This window comes from Protopterus annectens, chromosome 17.part0 (genome assembly GCF_019279795.1).
Source record: "Protopterus annectens isolate FY-2018-M chromosome 17.part0, PAN1.0, whole genome shotgun sequence".
Taxonomy (NCBI): Eukaryota; Metazoa; Chordata; order Ceratodontiformes; family Protopteridae; genus Protopterus; species Protopterus annectens.
Window position 1 is genome coordinate 81,195,005 of NC_056751.1, and position 20,081 is coordinate 81,215,085.

General features: G+C 38.3%; 1 protein-coding gene across 1 annotated transcript in view; it reads right to left on the reverse strand.

Annotated features, from left to right (window-relative positions):
- Positions 1-20,081, reverse strand: part of PAX5 (paired box 5) — a 1,024,079-nt gene that overhangs the window by 979,575 nt on the left and 24,423 nt on the right. The window contains exon 4 of the mRNA XM_044059634.1: positions 17,838-17,902. Within this exon, the coding sequence (XP_043915569.1) occupies positions 17,838-17,902 (65 nt within the window). The remainder of the gene's footprint in view (positions 1-17,837; positions 17,903-20,081) is intronic.

Consider the following 20,081-nt stretch of genomic DNA (forward strand, 5'->3'; position numbering starts at 1 on the left):
AGCCCACTGAACACCGAAGACGTTATAAGAGATCTGGACAAAGGTTGACACCAACCTCTCCTTCGACCATCACATTGCCACTGTGGTCAGAAAGTCCTTCTGTGTGGCACATCTCATTACCAAGGGTTTTGCATCCAGGAAGAAAGATATTTTCATTTCTCTCTACTCACCTTCATTAGACCAATCATAGAGTATAATGCCCTATTTGGCATGTACCTCACTAGACACCTGCAACAGCTGGAGAGGCCACAAAAGTACCTCACAAAGAAGATCCTAGGCCTTAAATACATGTCCTACATGGACAGACTCAAAAAATTCCAGCTATTCTCTATCTCATATCATCTACTAAGAGGCGATCTCTGTTTGACTTACAAAGCCATATCTGACCCAGCTCTGTTAGAAATGTTACATCTAAAGAAATCCCTCTGCACCACATGCTCCAGAGACCTCAACCTCAATACCACAATCAAAAGAACATGCTGGAGGGACAGGTTCATAACCCAGAGACCGCCGATGCTTTGGAATAGACTTCCCATACATGTCAAGCAGAGCACCTCACTGGCCCTCTTCAAGAGAAATCTTGATGAGTGGATGGGAAATACAGGTGGCATAATGTCAGGGCACTTCTATGGGCTAGGCTTGCAAAGGCCCCAGAGCCATTAGCCTAGTACACATCTATAAACCTATTACTGTTATATGAATGTAAATTAAGTCATAATTCAATAAAGGTGTTTGAAAAAAAAAATTCCAAAAGAAAGATTTCTGTAAGTTTTCCTTGGTACAAGAGCACCTTGGACTGAAAGCCAGTGACTTCTGAGTGAATCTTGTGAACATCTGAGGGATACTTCCACATGAGATGGGTTCAATTCCTGTCTCTAGAAGGTTCAACCATGTTCTGAGAATGGATAGATTGGCTTAACTCTCAATAGGCCATACCTCAATGGTGGTTGGTGCCTGTAATAATAGCACCCATAGAACATACTGGTGGATAGCAGTGATAAAAGAATCTGACAAGATATGGGTGCATTCAGGACAATGCTTCTGGAGGTCTCTCAGGATTCAACTGAGTTGTACTGGGGGCCAGGGGGACAACAGTGAAAGACAATGCATATTAAGTTACCTTTTTGTAACCTCCAAATCACATTCAAATGATTCACCACTATAAAAGTCCAATAAGTAGAAGAAATCTATGGCCAATGAGCTGACAATGACAAAAGCAACAAATGCACTCTTTTCAAGAGACACTGCTACAGGGCAAAACCTTTTCTCCAAGGTACAATGACCTCCGAGTATATTATTTAAGTTAATATGGTACAAGGGCTCATGTCCTCTGCCCAAGGGTGCAGTGGGCTTTTCTCCACCCTCCACAGAGGAAGATTTTTCAGATCTTTCATTCAGAAGAAAAGCTTTACTAAAAAAGATGCTGAATGAATTTCAAAGAGCTGTTTGAAGCAGCTAGGATAAGAATTAGCACCTCCAAATGTGAGGGTATGATTCTGTCCTGGAAAAAGTGTGGCATGCTCCCTTCAGGGCAAAGTGAGAGCTGCCCTTAGTGGAGGAGTTAAGGGTCTCAGGACAGGATTCTCATGAATGATTAAAAAGATGGCACATGAGATTGACAAGTGAGCCCACAGCTACCTCATCAGACTTTGGTTTTTACAAATCACCCCTGCTCTGTGTAATTATCCTTGCTTGTCAATGAAAAGCAAGAAATGATAATTAAACTTGACTAGCTCAAAGAAAGCATGGTATACCTGAAAACACATGTAAAGTCAATGCATTGACAGAAGCTTAGAGCTATGATGTAATATTTTAATGCCAAACACTGCAATGTGAGATACCTAGAGATAGACTAAAAAATCAAGATGCCGGACTCCATGTGGGCAGACTCTGGAATTACATTTACAAAATATTTTTAAAAAGTATACGGACTTCAAAAATGGTGTTAAAATATAGTAAACATCAAGATGCAATGATATAAACATGTTTTTTCTTTTAGTCAATGGGTGCAGTTCTCCTTTAAACAAAATAGTTGGCCTCTACAACTTCAGAAAAAAAAAACTTGTATAGATTTACTAAGGGTTGCCATGGAAAAATGCTAATAAAGCAGTGTGGTCTACAACAAAGTAGGCACCAAGACAGATACATGTGTATACCTCTAAACTATATAAAATTTTACAGAATGTCCCTGGTTTAGCCTCATATTTTTGTCGTGTACCCTATCATTTTTTTTTCACAAATCACTGAAGATTATAGTCAGTCATAATGTCAGATATGAGTTTCTTAATTTTTAATGTTCAGAAAAGGCATGTTTATGCAAAACATATTGATCTATTACTTATTACATGAATTATAGCAATATTGATTTTTGGGACTTTCATACCCCAGTATTTTTGGCTTTATCTACAATTCTTGAGCAAACAATTTGAGAGATATGTGACAGTGTTAAGTTTTTTTCCTCACAAAGAATAAACTTTTTCATCAGAAAACTGATAGATTCAATTTTAATAACAGTGAAACAAACAAAAAAGAAGCCTTATATTAATATTGATAGAAAAGGAAAGAGAAACAAGGGAAACTGAACACAGGAATACCTATAGCAATAGTAGTGGTAGTACTAGGACTAGACCTGGTACTATTACAAGTAGTAGTAACCATAATAAACCTTATTTAAAGTCACACAACCATAATAAATCTTACTTAAAGTCACACACAGTCTTCTGATCTCCCTTAACTGCACTTACAAATATGACATCATTGTTTCATTTTAATCGTTCTTAATCAATAAACACTATTTACATCCAGCCTAATACTGTCTAATGCAAACTTTAACTGTCACATGCTCATAAGTATATCCAACCCACAATGCTTTGCATTTAATATTGCTGCTGAAGTCTGAATTCCCATTCCATAAACCAAAATCCCCTGAACACTTATTAACCCTACACTCTCCTCCTGCTCATTAATCCTGCATTCACCTTGTGACAACAGGAGATACTGCCAGCAAAACTAATAATTATGTCATTTGTGAATATCAAATTGATTTATACAAGATGCTTGCACTTCAAATATATTAGAACTGTAGGTCATGTATATGTCAAACTGATTTGTACTGATGTTTGTGTTGAAAAGTTATTTGTAAAGTGTTTGACCTACTGGAGAGAACAGAAATGTACATGCACTGTTGTAACTGTTTAAATGTATATTTTTAACAGAGGAAACTGGAAGATTAACCTCAGTCTAGCAAACTTTAAAATATATCTGAAATTAAATCACTTTATGGGATTGACCATAAAGATGCTGTCTCACAGGTTTCAGTGCAGCCAGAGACACAAAGTCTGTACTAGGAAGCTTTCTGTATTATCTTTGAGGTGAACTAATTACTAGTCTGGAAACATGGAAGTATGATATTTATTTATTTATTTATTTATTTATTTATTTATTTATTTCATTTTGATTACCGGGGAAGTCCACTGGGCCAGAGGTGTGCCCATTTTCAGTGGAGGCCCGGGGAGAAAAGCTCCAATAAGCAATATGGTTACAAAGGTTTGCATAATGCAATGGAAATACATACAACATGGTTACGAATGTTACATAATGTGTTACTAAATACATATATGAGGTCATGCAGTCAGGTACAGGTGGATAGAATAACATTGAAATGCAATTTTGATCTAGGTAGAACAGCTAGTAGGTATTTACATTCATTACAGTAAGTTTAGACTCATTGGGCAATAAGCATCAGTGAATTACTTGATATTTACAATATATACAATACTTGGAGTTGAGAGAGAGATTGTTTAGTCTGAGAAAGTTAGCTAGATTAGTTGGGAGAATAGAAAAGAGGTAATAGTGTAGAGAAGAGCAGCAGTATGGAAAGCTCAAAGGGTAAAATTGTGAGATTTTAGTTAGGGTAAAAGCAGGAACATTTACGTTTAGTGGATAGGTAAGAGAAAAGTAGGGTTTTGAAGGTTTCAGGGTTAGGTGTGGTCCTGAGCAAAGGAGGGAGAGAGTTCCATTTTTTGCCTATAGTGAAGGAGAGAAGGAGTTGGCCTGCAGGGTGTTTGGGTTTGTGGACAGATATTAAATGTTGGTGTTCATAAAATTGTTTTATGACTTCCAGCATCTGTCATAGATCTGAGCAAAAGCCCTTATGTGTATTTTTAAAGGTAGGTGCTAAATTCTGCCAGCCTCCAGCAATGGGAGGTTGCATGGAAACTAGAAATCAGATGACCAGAAGTGATGTCATTCTGCAAGCTAACTCAGAAGTAATATTTTAGCTATTATTTTGAGGAGTCTCTTAGTGAGACAAAGCATTCTGTATTCTGTCTTGGGCCTAACAAGAAGGACCATTCACCACATCATCTGTCTTGCTCTATTAAGTAGAGATATAAGTTTTCAGAGTATCTGCATATATATCCAGGGACCTGTGTGGGTCACTCCTAATAGCCTTGCTCTTGGTCAAACTACCATTTGTGTTAATATCAATTTCACTCAGTGTTATTGGGTACCCTTGTAAGGGCCTTAAGGTAACTGGCAGGAGTGTCTGATGGCGGTGGTAATTACCTTATAGTCTGGGCATAAGGGGGCATAGCTAGTAAACCTGTGCCAGCCTTTCCCAGGTGTGTGTGTGTAAATCAAATCTCCAAGAGTGTGTGTGTCAGTTACTTGGGCAGGGATATAAAGCACTGGTTGTACAGAGAGGGTGCTGGAGGTCTTGGCTTGGACACTCAGCTGAGATCTCAACTCTATAGCTGTGCCAGTGGGGAGTCTTATTGGAGATCTGGAGAAAAAGAGGGAAAACAGCCCCAAACTGACTGTGTTCTCTGTGTGCTCTTCAGGGAAATTGTGCTTGATTGTGCTTGATGCAAAGAGCTGCATCTGGAGATACTGTGTGTGTACCTGTCATCCTCCCACTGAACATCCCCACTGGTGCCAGTGATGAGGATTGCAGCTCCTTGATTACTGGCCCAGAGCTGGGGAGTCACATATTGGTAGCAGTGGTGGGATAACCACATCATACATTGGTGAACAGCTGTGTGGATATTGAACTTCTGTAGCCTGTAAGCAGTTGTCACTAAAGAAGGTGTTTGTACTCTCAAGCAGCCACATTATACTCAGAGTTTCATATCACAACAGTTTTATTTACTTACTGTTCTTAGCTTAGTCAGAGAGAGCAGGCAAGGATGTCAGCAGAGGATTATGGCAAGCTGACAAGGAGCCAGTTGGCTGAGATGTATCAAGCCAAAGGACTAGGGCATGCCAACCTGAATAAAGGGGAAATTATTGCAGCCTTAATCACAGCTGCACCACAGATCAGCAACCAGGAAGATACCCAGACTGGCATTGGGGATGTACAGCTCTCAGAAACAGGACAGTTCAACTTTTCCTCAGAGGATTTAAAAATCCATATGGAGTTAAAAAGGCTTGAAATAGTCCAAACAATTGGAATTAGAATCAGCAAAGAGACTGCAGTATTTGGAAGCCAAAGAAAATGAGAGGCAAAGGCAACATGAGAAGGAAATGCTGACTCTTCACCATGGTCATGGATGTAATGGGGGAAGGGAGTAGCCATACCCCAGAAGCAATAAGGGTCAGTAAACTTCAATACCAAGAAGATGATAATTTTGATAGTTGTATTCATATATTTGAAAGAGTATATAAACAGTATAATGTTGACCAGGGGCTCTGGGTACAGTTCCTGACCCCCTTACTCCATGGTAGAGCTGTTACTGCTGTTTTTAAAAATTGTCTGATATTGATTGTTTAGACTATAAGAAAGTAAAGCACTGTTTATTACAATGTTTTAAGTTAACACCTGAAACTTATATAAAAAAATTTCGTGAGCACAGACGCAAGGCAGATGAAAGTGTGTGTGATTATAGTGGTGAATTAAGCACTTATTTTTCATAGATGGGACAGTGGGTCACAGGTCACCATTTTTGAAGGGCTGCCAGACCTTTTGGTGAGGGGAACAAGCCTTTAGCATTTTGCCTGAGGACATAAAAATCAGTTGGCAGATAGGGAATGCAGCAAACCCTGCAAATGAGCTAAGCGAAAAAAGGGAATCTCTACTAAGCAAACATGGTCTCACTGCACAGGAAAGGGATACCCAATGCTGCACATGGATATAAGGGAACGCATGATGGGCAGCCTAAGCCACCCCAGAGTCTACCAGTAACAGGGGAAGCCATTAGTTCAGGTACAAGGCCAGGATCAGGGACTAAATGTTTTAAATGAAACCACTGAGGCCATGTATCATATAGATATCCATGGAGGCAAGGTGGGGAACAAAAGGTAGGGCAGCCAGCAAGTAGGAATAACAGAATGCCAGTGGTAAGTTGTCTGGAGACAACAAGGGTACCAAACTACCACAAGACGTAATATGCTATTTTAGTAGATGAGGAACAGGTGACAACTAAGAGAGACATAGCCTCTGACCTAACCATTGTGAAGCCTACAATGGTTAAAGAGGAGCACTACTTGCTTGGGCAGTCTACTGCAGTCAGAGGTTTAGGAGGGGCCCCATTCCAAATTCCTTTGGCTAGGTTTCACCTTGACTGGGAGGGTGGAAAAAAAAGCAAGCAAGTAGGTGTGTTTGAGGATATCTCTGCAGATCTCATGATATGGAATGATTTTGATAATTCAGTACCTTGAGTGCATGCAGTGACACGCAGTCAGACATGTGGGTCTGGTAACCTGGGGGGGCTCAGACAGACCGCACCCTTGAAGCCAGGACCGGTGAAGTGGCTACTTCAGGGAGGGAGCTACCCTGTAGCAGTGACACTGAAGGTGAGCCACAGCTGCTGGTGGGTGCTAATGTTACTGTGGACAGAGTGACTGCAAGGGCAGAGGTCAGTAGTAGTATCCAGGTTGACAATGAGCCACCGTTGTCAGAGGATACCAGACTTCTTGTGGAAGGGGAGCTGAGAAGGGTTACAAAGAGAAAGAGTTGAGACAGGCTCAGCTCTCAGACCTTACATTACAAGGCTTGAGGGAGGTAGCTAGGGAGGTGCTTAATTCTCAAGGAAAAGGGAATTCTGTATACTGGAACAAAGGGTTACCGTATACAGAATGGACCCCTGAAGGAGGGCTAGAGGGTGAGAGAATACAGCAGTTGGTAGTGCCCAGACCCTACAATCTGGCACTTCTAGCCACAGCCCCTGACATTCCCTTTGCAGATCATATGGGCATAAAGCATACAAAGAGACATATTATGCAGAACTTTTACTGGCCTGGGATTGCAAAGGATGTAACAGGGTACAGCAAGACCTGTAAGCAGTGCAAAAAGTAGGTAAGGCAGGAGACAAGGTCAAAGCTCCTTTGCTGCCTTTACCCGTGATTGAGGAGTCATTTCAGAGGGTAGCTATAGATACTGTGGAACCGCTGAGTACCCCAAGTTCAACAGGGAAGAAGTATATCCTAGTGGTAGTAGATTAAGCTACCAGATACCCTGAGGCAGTGGCCCTGTCCTCCATTGAGGCAGAAAAGGTGGCAAATGCTTTGTTAGAGATACTCAGCAGGCCAGTCTTCCCAAGAGAAATACTGACTGAGAGATGTGCCAATTTCATGTCAGACCTGCTGGCTTGCCTCTGGAAGCACTGCGGGTAAAGCACCTAAAGACCACCCCCTACCATCCCCAGACTAATGGTCTTGTTGAGAGAGTAAACTCTACACTAAAGGCCCTGCTACTGGCATTTGCAGACCAGTTTAAGAGAGAATGGGACAAATATTTGCCCCATCTACTGTTTGCATACAGGGAGGTAGGGCCGGGAATCACAGGTATCTCACCCTTTGAGTTGCTGTATGGGCATCAAGTGAAGGGACCTCTAGATTTAATTTGCAATGAGTAGGAGGGTGTGTGTGAATCCCACAAAGAGTCTGTTGTGGCATATGTCCTAAACCTCAAGACAAGACTCGGGAAGCTCATGCCAGCAGCAGGCAAAGGTCTGGTATGACAGGAATATCTCATTCCTCTCAGACACAATAAGCTGCAGGCAGCTTGAGTGGGACCCTTCAAAGTGATAAGGAAGGTCAGTGCTGTTAACTACATGATAGAACTGCTAGGTAAGAGACAGGGGTACAAACTGTACCATATTGGCACTATGAAACCTCACCATAACAGGGAGGCCCTGGTGCTAAGTATTTGCAGTAGAAGAAAGGAGGAGCCTGAGGAGGATCAATGGCTACAGCTAGTAAGCCAGCCAGAAAAATCCCAAATTACTATTGTGGAGAGCCTAGGGCTCCATGCATAGGATATGACAGTGCAGCACTGTTCTGGGGTCAGCAATGCCAAGGCAGCTGGAATCTCAAGACAGAGTATGGGGTAATGTATTCCCAGATAGGCTTATTCCTCTCAAGCAATGTTTCTCAAGGAGCACTTGAAAAAAAAGCTTGAGTCTTCAAAGAGGGGAGAGGTGTGATTATAGGAGGTATTACGAACACAGCCAGTGAGAATTTTGTAAATAATTATATGTCATTTGTGAATATCAAATTTATTTATAGAAGATGCGTGTGTTACAAATGCATTAGAACTGTATGTCATGTGTATATCAAACTGATTTGTACTGATGTTTGTGTTGAAAAGGTATTTGTAAAGTGCTTGTGTTGAAATGTATCCACAGTGTGCCCTACTGGAGAGAACAGAAACGTACATGCACTATTGTAACTGTTTAAATGTATATGTTTTAACAAAGGAAACTGGAAGGTTAACGTCAGTCCAGCAAACTTTAAAATATATCTGAAACTAAATCACTTTACGGGCTAGGCCATAAAGATGCTATCTCACAGATTTCAGTGCAGCCAGAGACACAAAGTCTGTACTAGGAAGCTTTCTGTATTGTCTTTGGGGTGAAGTAATTACTACTCTGGAAGCATGGAGGTGTGAAATTGTTTTATGTCTTTCAGCACCTGCCACAGTTCTGAGGGAAAGCCATTGTGTGTGTATTTTAGGTGGCAAATCCTGCCATCTTCCAGCAATGGGGATTTGCATGGGAACTAGAAGTCAGATGATCAGAAGTGACGTCATTATGCAAGCTAACTCAGTAGTAATATTTTAGCTATTATTTTCAGAAGTTTCTTAGTGAGACGGAGCATTCTGTATTCTGTCTTGGGCCTGAGAATAAGAAGGACCATTCACCGCATCATCTCCCTTGTTCCATTAAGCAAGTAGAGAATAGTTATTCTCTTAGATTGTCAGGAATATAATGAAGCTCAGTTTAGACATTGTTTTTCTTTATTTGTCTGAGCCTGCCCTTCAATGTTATTTTAAATATTTCCTGTGATTTGAACTTTGATGTCACTGTGACTATATACTTAGTATTTTCTTGTTCTTTTATTATTTTTATATATTTAAACCTTCAATTGTGGCTGATCTTTGTAGAGATATTTAAGTTTTCAGGGTATTTGCATATTTATTTGGTGACACTATGTGTGCCACTCCTAAAAGCCCAGCTCTTGGTCAAACTACCATTTGTATTAATATTAATTTCACTCAGTATATTGGGTACCCTTCTAAAGGCCTTAAGGTAGCTGGCAGGAGTGTCCGTTTCAGTGGTAACTACCTTATAGTCTTGGCAGGAGGGGACATAGCTAATAAACCTGTGCCAGCTTTTCCCAGGGGTGTGTGTGTGTGTGTGTGTGTGTGTGTGTGTGTGTGTGTGTGTGTGTGTGTGTGTGTGTGTGTGTGTGTAAATCAAATCTCCAAGGGTGGGTGTTTCAACTACTTGGGCAGGGACATGTAGCACTGGTTGGACATAGAGGGTGCTGGAAGTCTTGACTTGGACACTCAGCTGAGATCTCAACTCTATAGCTGTGCCAATGGGGAGTCTTACTTGGGATCTAGAGAAAGAGGGAGAAACCAGCCCCAGACTGACTGTGTTCCCCGTGTTCTCTTAAGTAAAATTGTGCTTGATGCAGAGAGCTGCATCTGGAGATACTGTGTGTGTACCTGTCATCCTCCCAGAGAGTATCACCCACTGGCGTCAGTGGTGAGGATTGAGGCCCTTTGATTACTGGCCCAGAGGTGGGGCATCATACCACTAACACCTCCTAACCCTAAACTCTCTACCTGTTCATCAATCCTATATTCGCTTATCACTCCCTAACCCTAAACTCTCCTCTTGCTCATTATTCCTACATTCCCCTATCACCCCTAACCATAAACTCTCCTCCTGCTCATTATTCCTACATTCCCCTATCACACTCTAACCCTAAACTCTCCTCCTGCTCATTATTCCTACATTCCCCTATCACCCCTAACCATAAACTCTCCTCCTGCTCGTTATTCCTACATTCCCCTATCACACTCTAACCCTAAACTCTTCTCCTGCTCATTATTCCTACATTCCCCTATCACCCCTAACCATAAACTCTCCTCCTGCTCATTACTCCTACATTCCCCTATCACACTCTAACCCTAAACTCTCCTCCTGCTCATTATTCCTACATTCCCCTATCACCCCTGACCATAAACTCACCTCCTGCTCATCAGTCCTACATTCTCCTATCACCCCTAACCATAAACTCTCCTCCTGCTCATTATTCCTACATTCCCCTATCACCCCTGACCATAAACTCACCTCCTGCTCATCAGTCCTACATTCTCCTATCACCCCTAACCATAAACTCTTCTCCCGCCCATTAATCCTACATTCCCTTTTCACCCCTTACCCTAAACTCTCCCCCCGCTCATTAATCCTATATTACCCTATCACCCCCTCATCCTAAATCTCCTCCTGTTCCTTAAACCTAAATGCATAGGTAGTTACTAGGCTTGCAGTCTAGGGGGCAGTGAGGAGCCTAGCCCAAATTCCAAATTGCTCCCTAAACCTAAATTTCCCAATCTTTCCCTAATCATAAATGGTGACAAGAGTAGAGAATTTAGACTTAAAATGAATGGGGAGCAAAGGTGCTCCTTTGTATGTACTTACACTGATAATAATATAATACAAGATATCCTTAGGAAGAACTGTGGTCATGCAGGACCAGAACCTTGCAGATTTCTTAGGTAGTACTCCACAAGTCACCTTTAGAAAAGGAAGAAATTTGAAGAACTTATTGAAACACACTAAGTATACTGAAAAGCAAGGTCAAATGTCTCCCTATGGACTGTGCCAACAATGTAAATTTATTTTAAAAACATTTAAGCTTAAAATCAGGGATAAAGACATCACACTGAAAGGTAAATACAATTGTTACACCCAAGGTGTTGTATATGCTGCCATGTGCTGTCAATGCCAAGCATTTTATATTGGCAAAACTCAGCGTAGGTTAGGCCAATGTATTTATGAATACATGTATGAGGTCAAGCAGAACAATGAGAAAAATGCCTTATATAGGCACATTAAAAGTTGTCCTCAACATAGTTTCAAATTTACTGTGTTACAACAAATTTCTAGTCAATCTAGGGGGGGGGCTTGGAAAATACAACTTGAAGAGAAAGAAACCTGGTGGCAACTTTTTCTAAATGCTGGTTCTCCCCCAGGGTTGAATGACACGATTTCAATCACTAGTAAATTAAAGCTAAAAGTATTTGATAGGTGATTAGGTAATGTACAAACCTAACTTTTCTTTTGTATAAATTTCTTTATTGTATTTAATAGTAATTTAAAGTAATTAGGTAAGTTTAGGTGAGACAAAGAAGCATTTGATTAAATTTCCAATTAATTTTTCTTTGTGTTGAGTACTAGCATTGTTTCTGTTTTATTTTTAAACAATATTTATTTGTTTAAAATAATCAACTAGGTATTAAATGAAAATTTTTTAAAGGTTGTTTTTAACTTTGAAATAACAATATTCTCAATTTCATATGGTTTAAACTTTTGTTAGGAGACTAGTTGCTGCATTCTGGTATTTCCCTGTTTAAAGCTTCAAACATGTAATTATTCTATTTATTAATTACATTAACCATTGGTTGATTAATTCACTGGGCTCAATTTTTATGTATTTAAGTAAGGGAGTTACTTGTTTTAATTGTCTGATGAAGTTTGGTCACAGGTACCAAACGAAAGTGCTTGCATTTTGTGGTAAATAAAAGCTTGATCATGTAGCTGGTGATCCTGGCCTCGTCTGTTGGATTTGTGTTTGCTGGTTTTATTTATTCTTGGTTTTCGGCCTAATCATAAATTCCCTCTTGCATCCTTAACCTAAATTCCCGATGACTACCTAAACTTAAATCATAAATGCTTCTCCCTATCCCAAAGTTTAGATCGCCCAGTCTGCCCCTAAACCTAGCAACTAAACTGACACTCCTCTCACTTCCTCCTCATTGCGGTCACTGTTCTGCTACTCGAACTTGTTTATGTCTTTGGACAACAGCGAAACTCTCTCTGTACAGATGCTTTACCTTGCCTGAACACACAGTCAGGCTTGAGCATGAGCAGCAGCACATGCAAGCTGCATGACATTTGAGTTTCCAGCTGCAAGACTGCGGTCTGCAAACAGCCAGGACTTGAGCACTTGTTGTAAACCCTTCACTTTTGAACATGTATTTTCCCCCCATGGGAACAAATGTTGGGGAAGTGCGGTAGTTAAATTTATTTTCACAGAAGGATCTCTTCTTGAAGTTCTCCGTCATACTTAAATAATGAATTTTCATGCAATGAATTTTCATGCTAACACATTCTGGTGTGAATGTATATACTTGTAATGATTTTAGAAGGAAGGGGCCCTTATGAAGCAACTTTACTTCTGATCAACATTCAGTCAGCTGTCATATTTCTGCTTTGTATAAAACTGCTGCATACTTAAGCAATGCATACTTTGTTTTGCAGCATTTTCTAAGTTTCTTGTGATTAGATAAGGCTAAACTGTATTCTGTTTTGGTTATGTCATTTTCTGCTAATCACTGATACAATGCAGTGAGGAAAAGCCCTTTGATACCATTCCTATTTTTCTATAGGGGAATGCGAATGAACATGTCTTGCATTCTCTAGTTTCACAAAAGGGGTACTATGCATGATTGCAAAATTCATGAAACTGCTCACTCAGTAAAAGCTCGTAGCCTGTTTTGATTCTCTTGGAGGCTTCCTTACCTTAAGATATCTGTAATGTACTTTAGTTAAAGATGTATCAAAGAGCTGAAAATCTACACGCAATTTGTATTTGGGATACTGCCTGCTCAGTAGTTGTGAAAGTCCCGTGTCTAGAGTCATAATGAGTTAATCACAAAAAAGAAGCAGCCATAAGGACAGTTTCAGTGCTGAAATAATGAACTGCAAAGATAAAGCTGCAAACATAAAAATGTTACATAACAAATGCCTTGTCCAGCCATTAGCAGTGTTTGCAATACTTAGTAGGCAATCTTTCAAAGGTTTATCATGCATAGGTATGCAACACATCTTAGTGGAAATAAAACAATATTGGTGCATTTATGGATGAAGATGGATTGAGTTTTTGCTCTCTACACCTTGTACATAGCACCTGCTATGTAGCAAGTGCCAGCTATTTTTTTTATTTTCTCCTTCTTCTGAATTGGGATTGCAGACCTTTCTGATATTTCAAGTATCTAAAATAAACAGGCAATGAAAGTATTCATTTTAACAATGTAAACATAGGGCTGCATGCATTTTATCTGATACTGTCTCTAATATCCCTTATCCCTTTGTTTTTATCTGTGACAAATTATTTCTGTGATCAGTAAACTGTGAAAGCAAATTATCCATCCTTCATGCTCTATTCCAGTTTACTTCTTTGTGAGCATTGCTGACTTCTGTTTCATATCTTCTGCAAATGGTACTACCTGACCAATATATGGCAAGATAAAGGATCCAAAAGAATTTATAATACATGACAAAGCAAACATGTTTTAAAATGTAGGGAAGGAGGTCAATTAAATTAATATTTCTGTTTCATGTTCTGCATGTTTGTGATAATTCCAAACAGCATGTTTGTGATAATTCCAAACAGCAGGGTCACACAGATGGATACAGTCACAAAAGAGATGGAGTATACTTATGAAAAAGAATGCTTATAAGAGTATAAAGGAGCCTATCCACGCTGCAGTGGTAGTGAAATATTCTGACATTAAAGGCTGTGCACCTAATATCAATGTTAAATATCAGGAAATAAATGATAAAATATGCAGTGCAGATGGCTGTATGAACAACAGAGAATGTCAAATGAATCTGCTGTTCCTGACTGGCGATATGGATCAGACAGTGACAATATTACTCATGACCTTTGCTTCCATGCCAGGCTGGTGGCATATATCAAAGATAACACCCCTATGATTCATTGCAAGGTAAATATGAACAGGACAATGGTTACTGGAAAAAAGATCACGTCAGAAGCAGTGATGAGAAAAATGTTCCACAGGTCTGACTTAAGCTGTTACTCTTCGGTGTACGTACATGTGAGAATAAAGCACAGTTATGTTATGCATCCCCTCGTTGTTCTGTAATAGAAAAGCTAAGTACACTTACTCATCTGAAAATAAGGAGATGCTAAACTTATTATATTGCCGAAGGTTATATTTGAAAGTTGATGTTACAAAAATCTATGGCCATTTACAATAGGATGAACTCCATGACATCTGAAATGTGTCACAAAGCTGAGCAATTTGTAGAAGAAAAGGACAGCTCACAGCAGTTCAAAAGCCTATTACTACCTCATCAAAGCACACATCATGGTGAGTATCATTAATCACATTATAAAATGAATTTCCATGCCATAAAAGTCACTGCGTCAACTATAGCTAAGTAATATGTATCGTTTAGGGATGTAACTCAGAAGGAGTCAAAGGATATCTGAAATCGTCTACAAGAGGTCTGCAAATTAAGAAAAAAAAAGAAAGTGCTAAGCAGCATTTCTTATCAAATGTTGACCTGTCTAAACACATACCGAATTGCAGACAAGAACAAAGTTTGGCACATGATATAAATAAGTAGATACTTTTGTGAAAATCACAATGTGGACTCCAGTTGTTTTCAAGGTAAGACAAACAGCTCTTCCAACATAGTTGTTTCAAATTCATTACAAGTTCTTGCAAACAGCAAAGCAATATGAAAGACATCAGGCTGTGTTCAGTCATAAATCTGGCAATCTGAATAACAACACTTTTTCATACATACAATCCAGAGCTGCAATGTTTACAGTGACCTAAATTTTGCTACATAATAACTGCTACACAAAGTCATGAAAAGCATTCCTAACATTGTAGATTTTGGGACTGATACACAACCAAAGATAGACAAATGACATCTGGACAGACAGATAGACAATTATATAGGAACATCAGACACATTCCTTTCATATCTAATCAAGTTAAAAAATATATATCACCTGAGCTTGAATTAGTGATTGTTTTGGTTTTCATAAAGTTAACTCATTCTCAAAATAACCACTGTGTTTTCATCACTTTAGACTTTCGGAACCAAAAAACTCATCTTGGGTATACTTCCAAATATCATATCTCTTGCTAAACATTAACATCTTTCTTAATTTCATCACTTTACAAAAACACATACCAACATCAGTTTTGTGAGCTACTACAAAGAAATAAAAAGGTATGTTTATAGCAACAATGTAATAACTAACATCAGTGCAATGTACTCATCTTAGAAAAATGGAAAATTAAATCTCGTTGTTAATAGTCTGATTACACAATTAATCCAATTCAGGGGTTATAAGAGAGCTGAGGCCTGTCTTGGCATTTTTTAGGTGCAAGGTAGAGAAACTGATGCTGGATACAATGCCAGTCTATTACAGGATGGACAGGGACACACACATGCATACACTTGCATACACACATGCACAAAACACAACAAACACAGATACATACTCACTCTGAAATCACCCACCTAAAGAATAGTTAGAAGGTTACCAATTCACTCTAGAGCATGTCTTTAGGACATGGAAAGAAACTGGAGCACCCAGAAAATGATTCATCATCTAATGTATCCCTATAACTATCTGAGCAGTGCATAAAGACCAAAACTGTAAGCTCTCAGTAGGCACATGACCATTATGCATTGCAATGGCAGGACAATACTATATTCTAAGCCTTCTTACATTAGTAACAGAGCAATTTAAGACAAACAAGTCTCAAACTACATTTCTTCTACTTCAGCTTTACAAACATACATGAACTGTATTTCTTACTTATTACTGAATACAATTATGTTTAATATTGTTTCAGTGTCTTAGTTATATGGTTATATTTACGTATTTGAAACGCAGAATTTTGACTCTACTTATGACATTTTTATTTATGACATTGGCCATCTAGACCTCTCTAATAGCTTTAAAATGCCGACACAGTAATATTTAAAGAGCATGCCACTTTTACTACCTATTTGTACATTAAATAAATGTTAACACCCTTCTCTCTGCAGCTTTGGGTGGCATTGCAGACATGAACAAAACTGCTTGCTAGCTGTTAGAAAAGAATTATAAAACCATAAAGATATATGTATACTCAAAAGATGTGAAAACTATTATTCAGTGTAATCTAATCAAAAGGTATGCACTATTTTAAAAGTCAGTAGTTTTTTTTGTAAAATAAAATGCTCCTAGCAATTAAGTACAGAAAAAAATGGGGGATACACAAATCGGCATTAAGATATATCATATTATTTTATGCTATAATGGGACCCACCAAAGTTACCTTTCAGACCTCTAGTGTGCATTACATTCTTGTTATGTTTTTCCAATATATTGCATTTATTTTACATTATGAAACAGTATGTGTAAAATGGTTTGTTCTCATCTAACAAAGCTTTTGGAAGAGTATACTCAAATTGGTTATCGATTTTAAATTCAGAGGATGTGTTGCATACTGTTATGACTTTCAAGTGACGACCACTTTTGAACTTGCATCATGTCAAAAGCAAGGTTAATCTCTAACACACTTTTGGCTACTAACAAGAAAATAACAAAAATTACAAATCTAGACATAGATTACTGAAAATGCACTTCTGGAAATAAGTGTTGGCTACAAATAGGAAAATAACAGAAACAACATCCATCCATCCATCTCTACTCAAACTCCTGAAATCGTGTTTCTAAAAAAACAACACTTAAAATATCAATCACTGTTGAAAGTGTTGCCCCAAAAACAGGAAATGAAGCCTGTTCGGTGGCAGTGCCATATTAATTTTAAATTTGCAAACATTGTACTTCATACTGTACACAGTCTGCCTTGTTTTACTAAAAAGTTCTGGATACAATGACTAAACTACAAGACAAAAGAGAACTGGTACACTGCATATCATGACCATGGCTTGCAAATTACACTGCTTATTTGTGTTGAGTACAACAATGAATCGATGCATTCCTGGCATACTGCACCAAGGATCAAGATCTCAGAATCAAAATGAGCACTCTGCCCACAGCACTACACTTCCTTAATTAGCTCTATTGTAACTTTTAGAGGACAAAAGGAGAGCAGTTTACAAAGTTTTGCTCACTATTTCTTTGAAGATTGCAGTGCTACAAAGAATTAAGGAAGGGCTGGTTAATGGAAGAAAAAACACATTCAAAACTACTTACTGACTAATGATGCAGAAAATGTAATGAATAAGTATCCTTTTCTTGATTTATTGCTTTAATTATCTGACATTCTATAGACCTCCATTAGTGTTTTAAATTTTTTTTAGATTTCAATTTTCTGTCTCATCGTGGAACCTATTTATCATAATAATCAGCAAAATTCAAAACCTTTTAGCTATATTTATAAAATTCATTTAACAGTATTCATTTCAAGGAGAATGACAAAGAAGGCACATTAGCACATGTGCTGAAGTGTTTTGTACAGAATTACCTGTCCATACAAATGATAAGAAGTTAATTTTAATGTATTAACATTCATCATAGCAGTTGCGCAAAGTTTCTCTTACCTATGTTATGACTTGAGGAAGGGACTTGCTGATTTGGAGGTTGCTGTACTTTAGTCCGAATAATCCTAATGGAGAATAAAGCATACTCTGTTTACTACAAGGGTGATCTGTTGTGTGATTTCTTACAACACTATACATCTGAAATGCTTGTATCGAAAGGACTTTTACTAGAATTTAGGTGGACAGACAGAGGTATAGTTCAACAGGAAAGTGGAAAGAAAACTTGAGGGCTGAATAACACGGGGTGAGACAGATGGATGAAGAGGCATTATCAGTCTTGGGTAACATGTTATTAGACTCAAGTTTTTCTACCAGCGTGGAAGACAAGCACAGCTCTGGAATATAAGGCACAATGTAATTGTTCATTTATAATGCAGTAGGCTTTTAATAGTTTCATATTCCTTTAATTTGTGTCTTTTCTCTTAACTTGAACCACAAAGTAAACTCTATAGAGTTTTAACTGCCTTTCATTTTATGGTATGTTGTATGGCACTTCACATCAGCAACAGTATCATTAAACATATACACTCACAAGTCAGAGGCATAAATTAAATAATAGAGTTTCACCATGCCTGCTCTTGAATGTTGTGGTACACACAAAAGTGAACAAGATAATACATATGTTGGTGCTCTGTATCCCTCAGGGTAACTTTAGCAATAATCCAGCATTCTTTATCTGACAGCTTCAGTTTAATATTTCAGAAATATGGTCACTGCAGTAAGGGTGCATATCAGAAGAGGAAAGCTTACAACTGTGGGGCTATTCACAATCAAGAAATCTTAGCAGTTGATATGAATTATTCTAAAGCCACTTCACGGCATTTATCTGTCACCATTCATTGCCGCTACGGAACAGCAAGAAAACTGCTTTTTACTTTGGATATTTATCCATAAATTGAGCCATTCATTACTACAAAGTACCATTCATGAACATAATCCATAGCTAAGGAATATGTCTACCATATAACACAGATTGAAGAGTACTTCTGGAATCTATTAATGTTCCTTGCTGTATAAATTTTAATAAACTTCCCTAGCAGTGTTAACTCCTAAATGAATATGTGCATGGATTTATTCCATTACCATAGGTTAAGGGAGTCTGAGAATAACTCTGGTCAGTGTCCAAACAAGAGGTACTCCAGCTATACAAAGTTGTATACAAAATGTGTTTTTTAATTATGTACCATGCACTAGAAAACTAAAAACATTGGTGCAACCTGATGTTATGCATCTACAAGTTCCACCATGGTTTCATCTACCAAAATTAGGCAAGTAACCAGCTTTTCAAACATAGAACAGGGAGACAGAGTAAAAAGGATGAAGTAGCTGCAGCCATTAATAATGGAGTACAGCACCAACTATTCTCCCATAATACCTTACAATTCTCAAAGTAGGATACCTGCACTTATACAGAATAAACAAGTATCAAAATCATGAGTTCATTAATGGTTTTAAACTAATAACATTGACACTGTAACTGTTCATCTGTTTTCACACTAACATCATCACTAGGGCAAAGTTTTATATAACTTAAGTGATGTTTTGATTCTTCACAGAATTATATATATTGTCACTGAATATGTTATTCAAGGTTTTATATCTATAGCACAGCATATGCTTCACTCTTTCTCTTTATATATAATATAATATTAAAGCCAGTTACAGCAACTTATGATATTTGACCAGTAAAGGAATCTGTAATTTTCATGTGACTTGGAAAACTTAGCCTCCTGTTTTCTATAGAATTTTAAGATGCACTGTATTAAGCCAATTAGTGCTAAGAGAAGCTCAGATTCCCCCAGTACAGACACACACACATATGTGCTCATACATAAACAGATGTGTGCCAGTTTTTTTTGTCAATTATCTGTTCCTTAAAACCTATAGAGGACATATTCCCTATCTTCATCATAACCTCTGTGAAAAGCAGTATTAACTTTTCTATTTAAAAGACTCTGCTACTTAATCATTTTATTAACAGTGATGTTCAAAAAGTGAACTGCATGAACAGTGCATTTCTCAGCCTCCTGCAAATATTCCAAAAATACAAATTTGCTTATTGGGACTTTTAGCATCAGTGTTTATGCTACTATATAGCTTCATAGATAAATACTAGGCATTTGCTCTGCAGACTATTACAAGCCTTGCAAATAACTAAACAGTAACCAAAGGTGAGAATCAAATACTGTACGTTGTGTCTGTGAGGTAAATATCATACTCATTATACCAACCCATAACAAACTT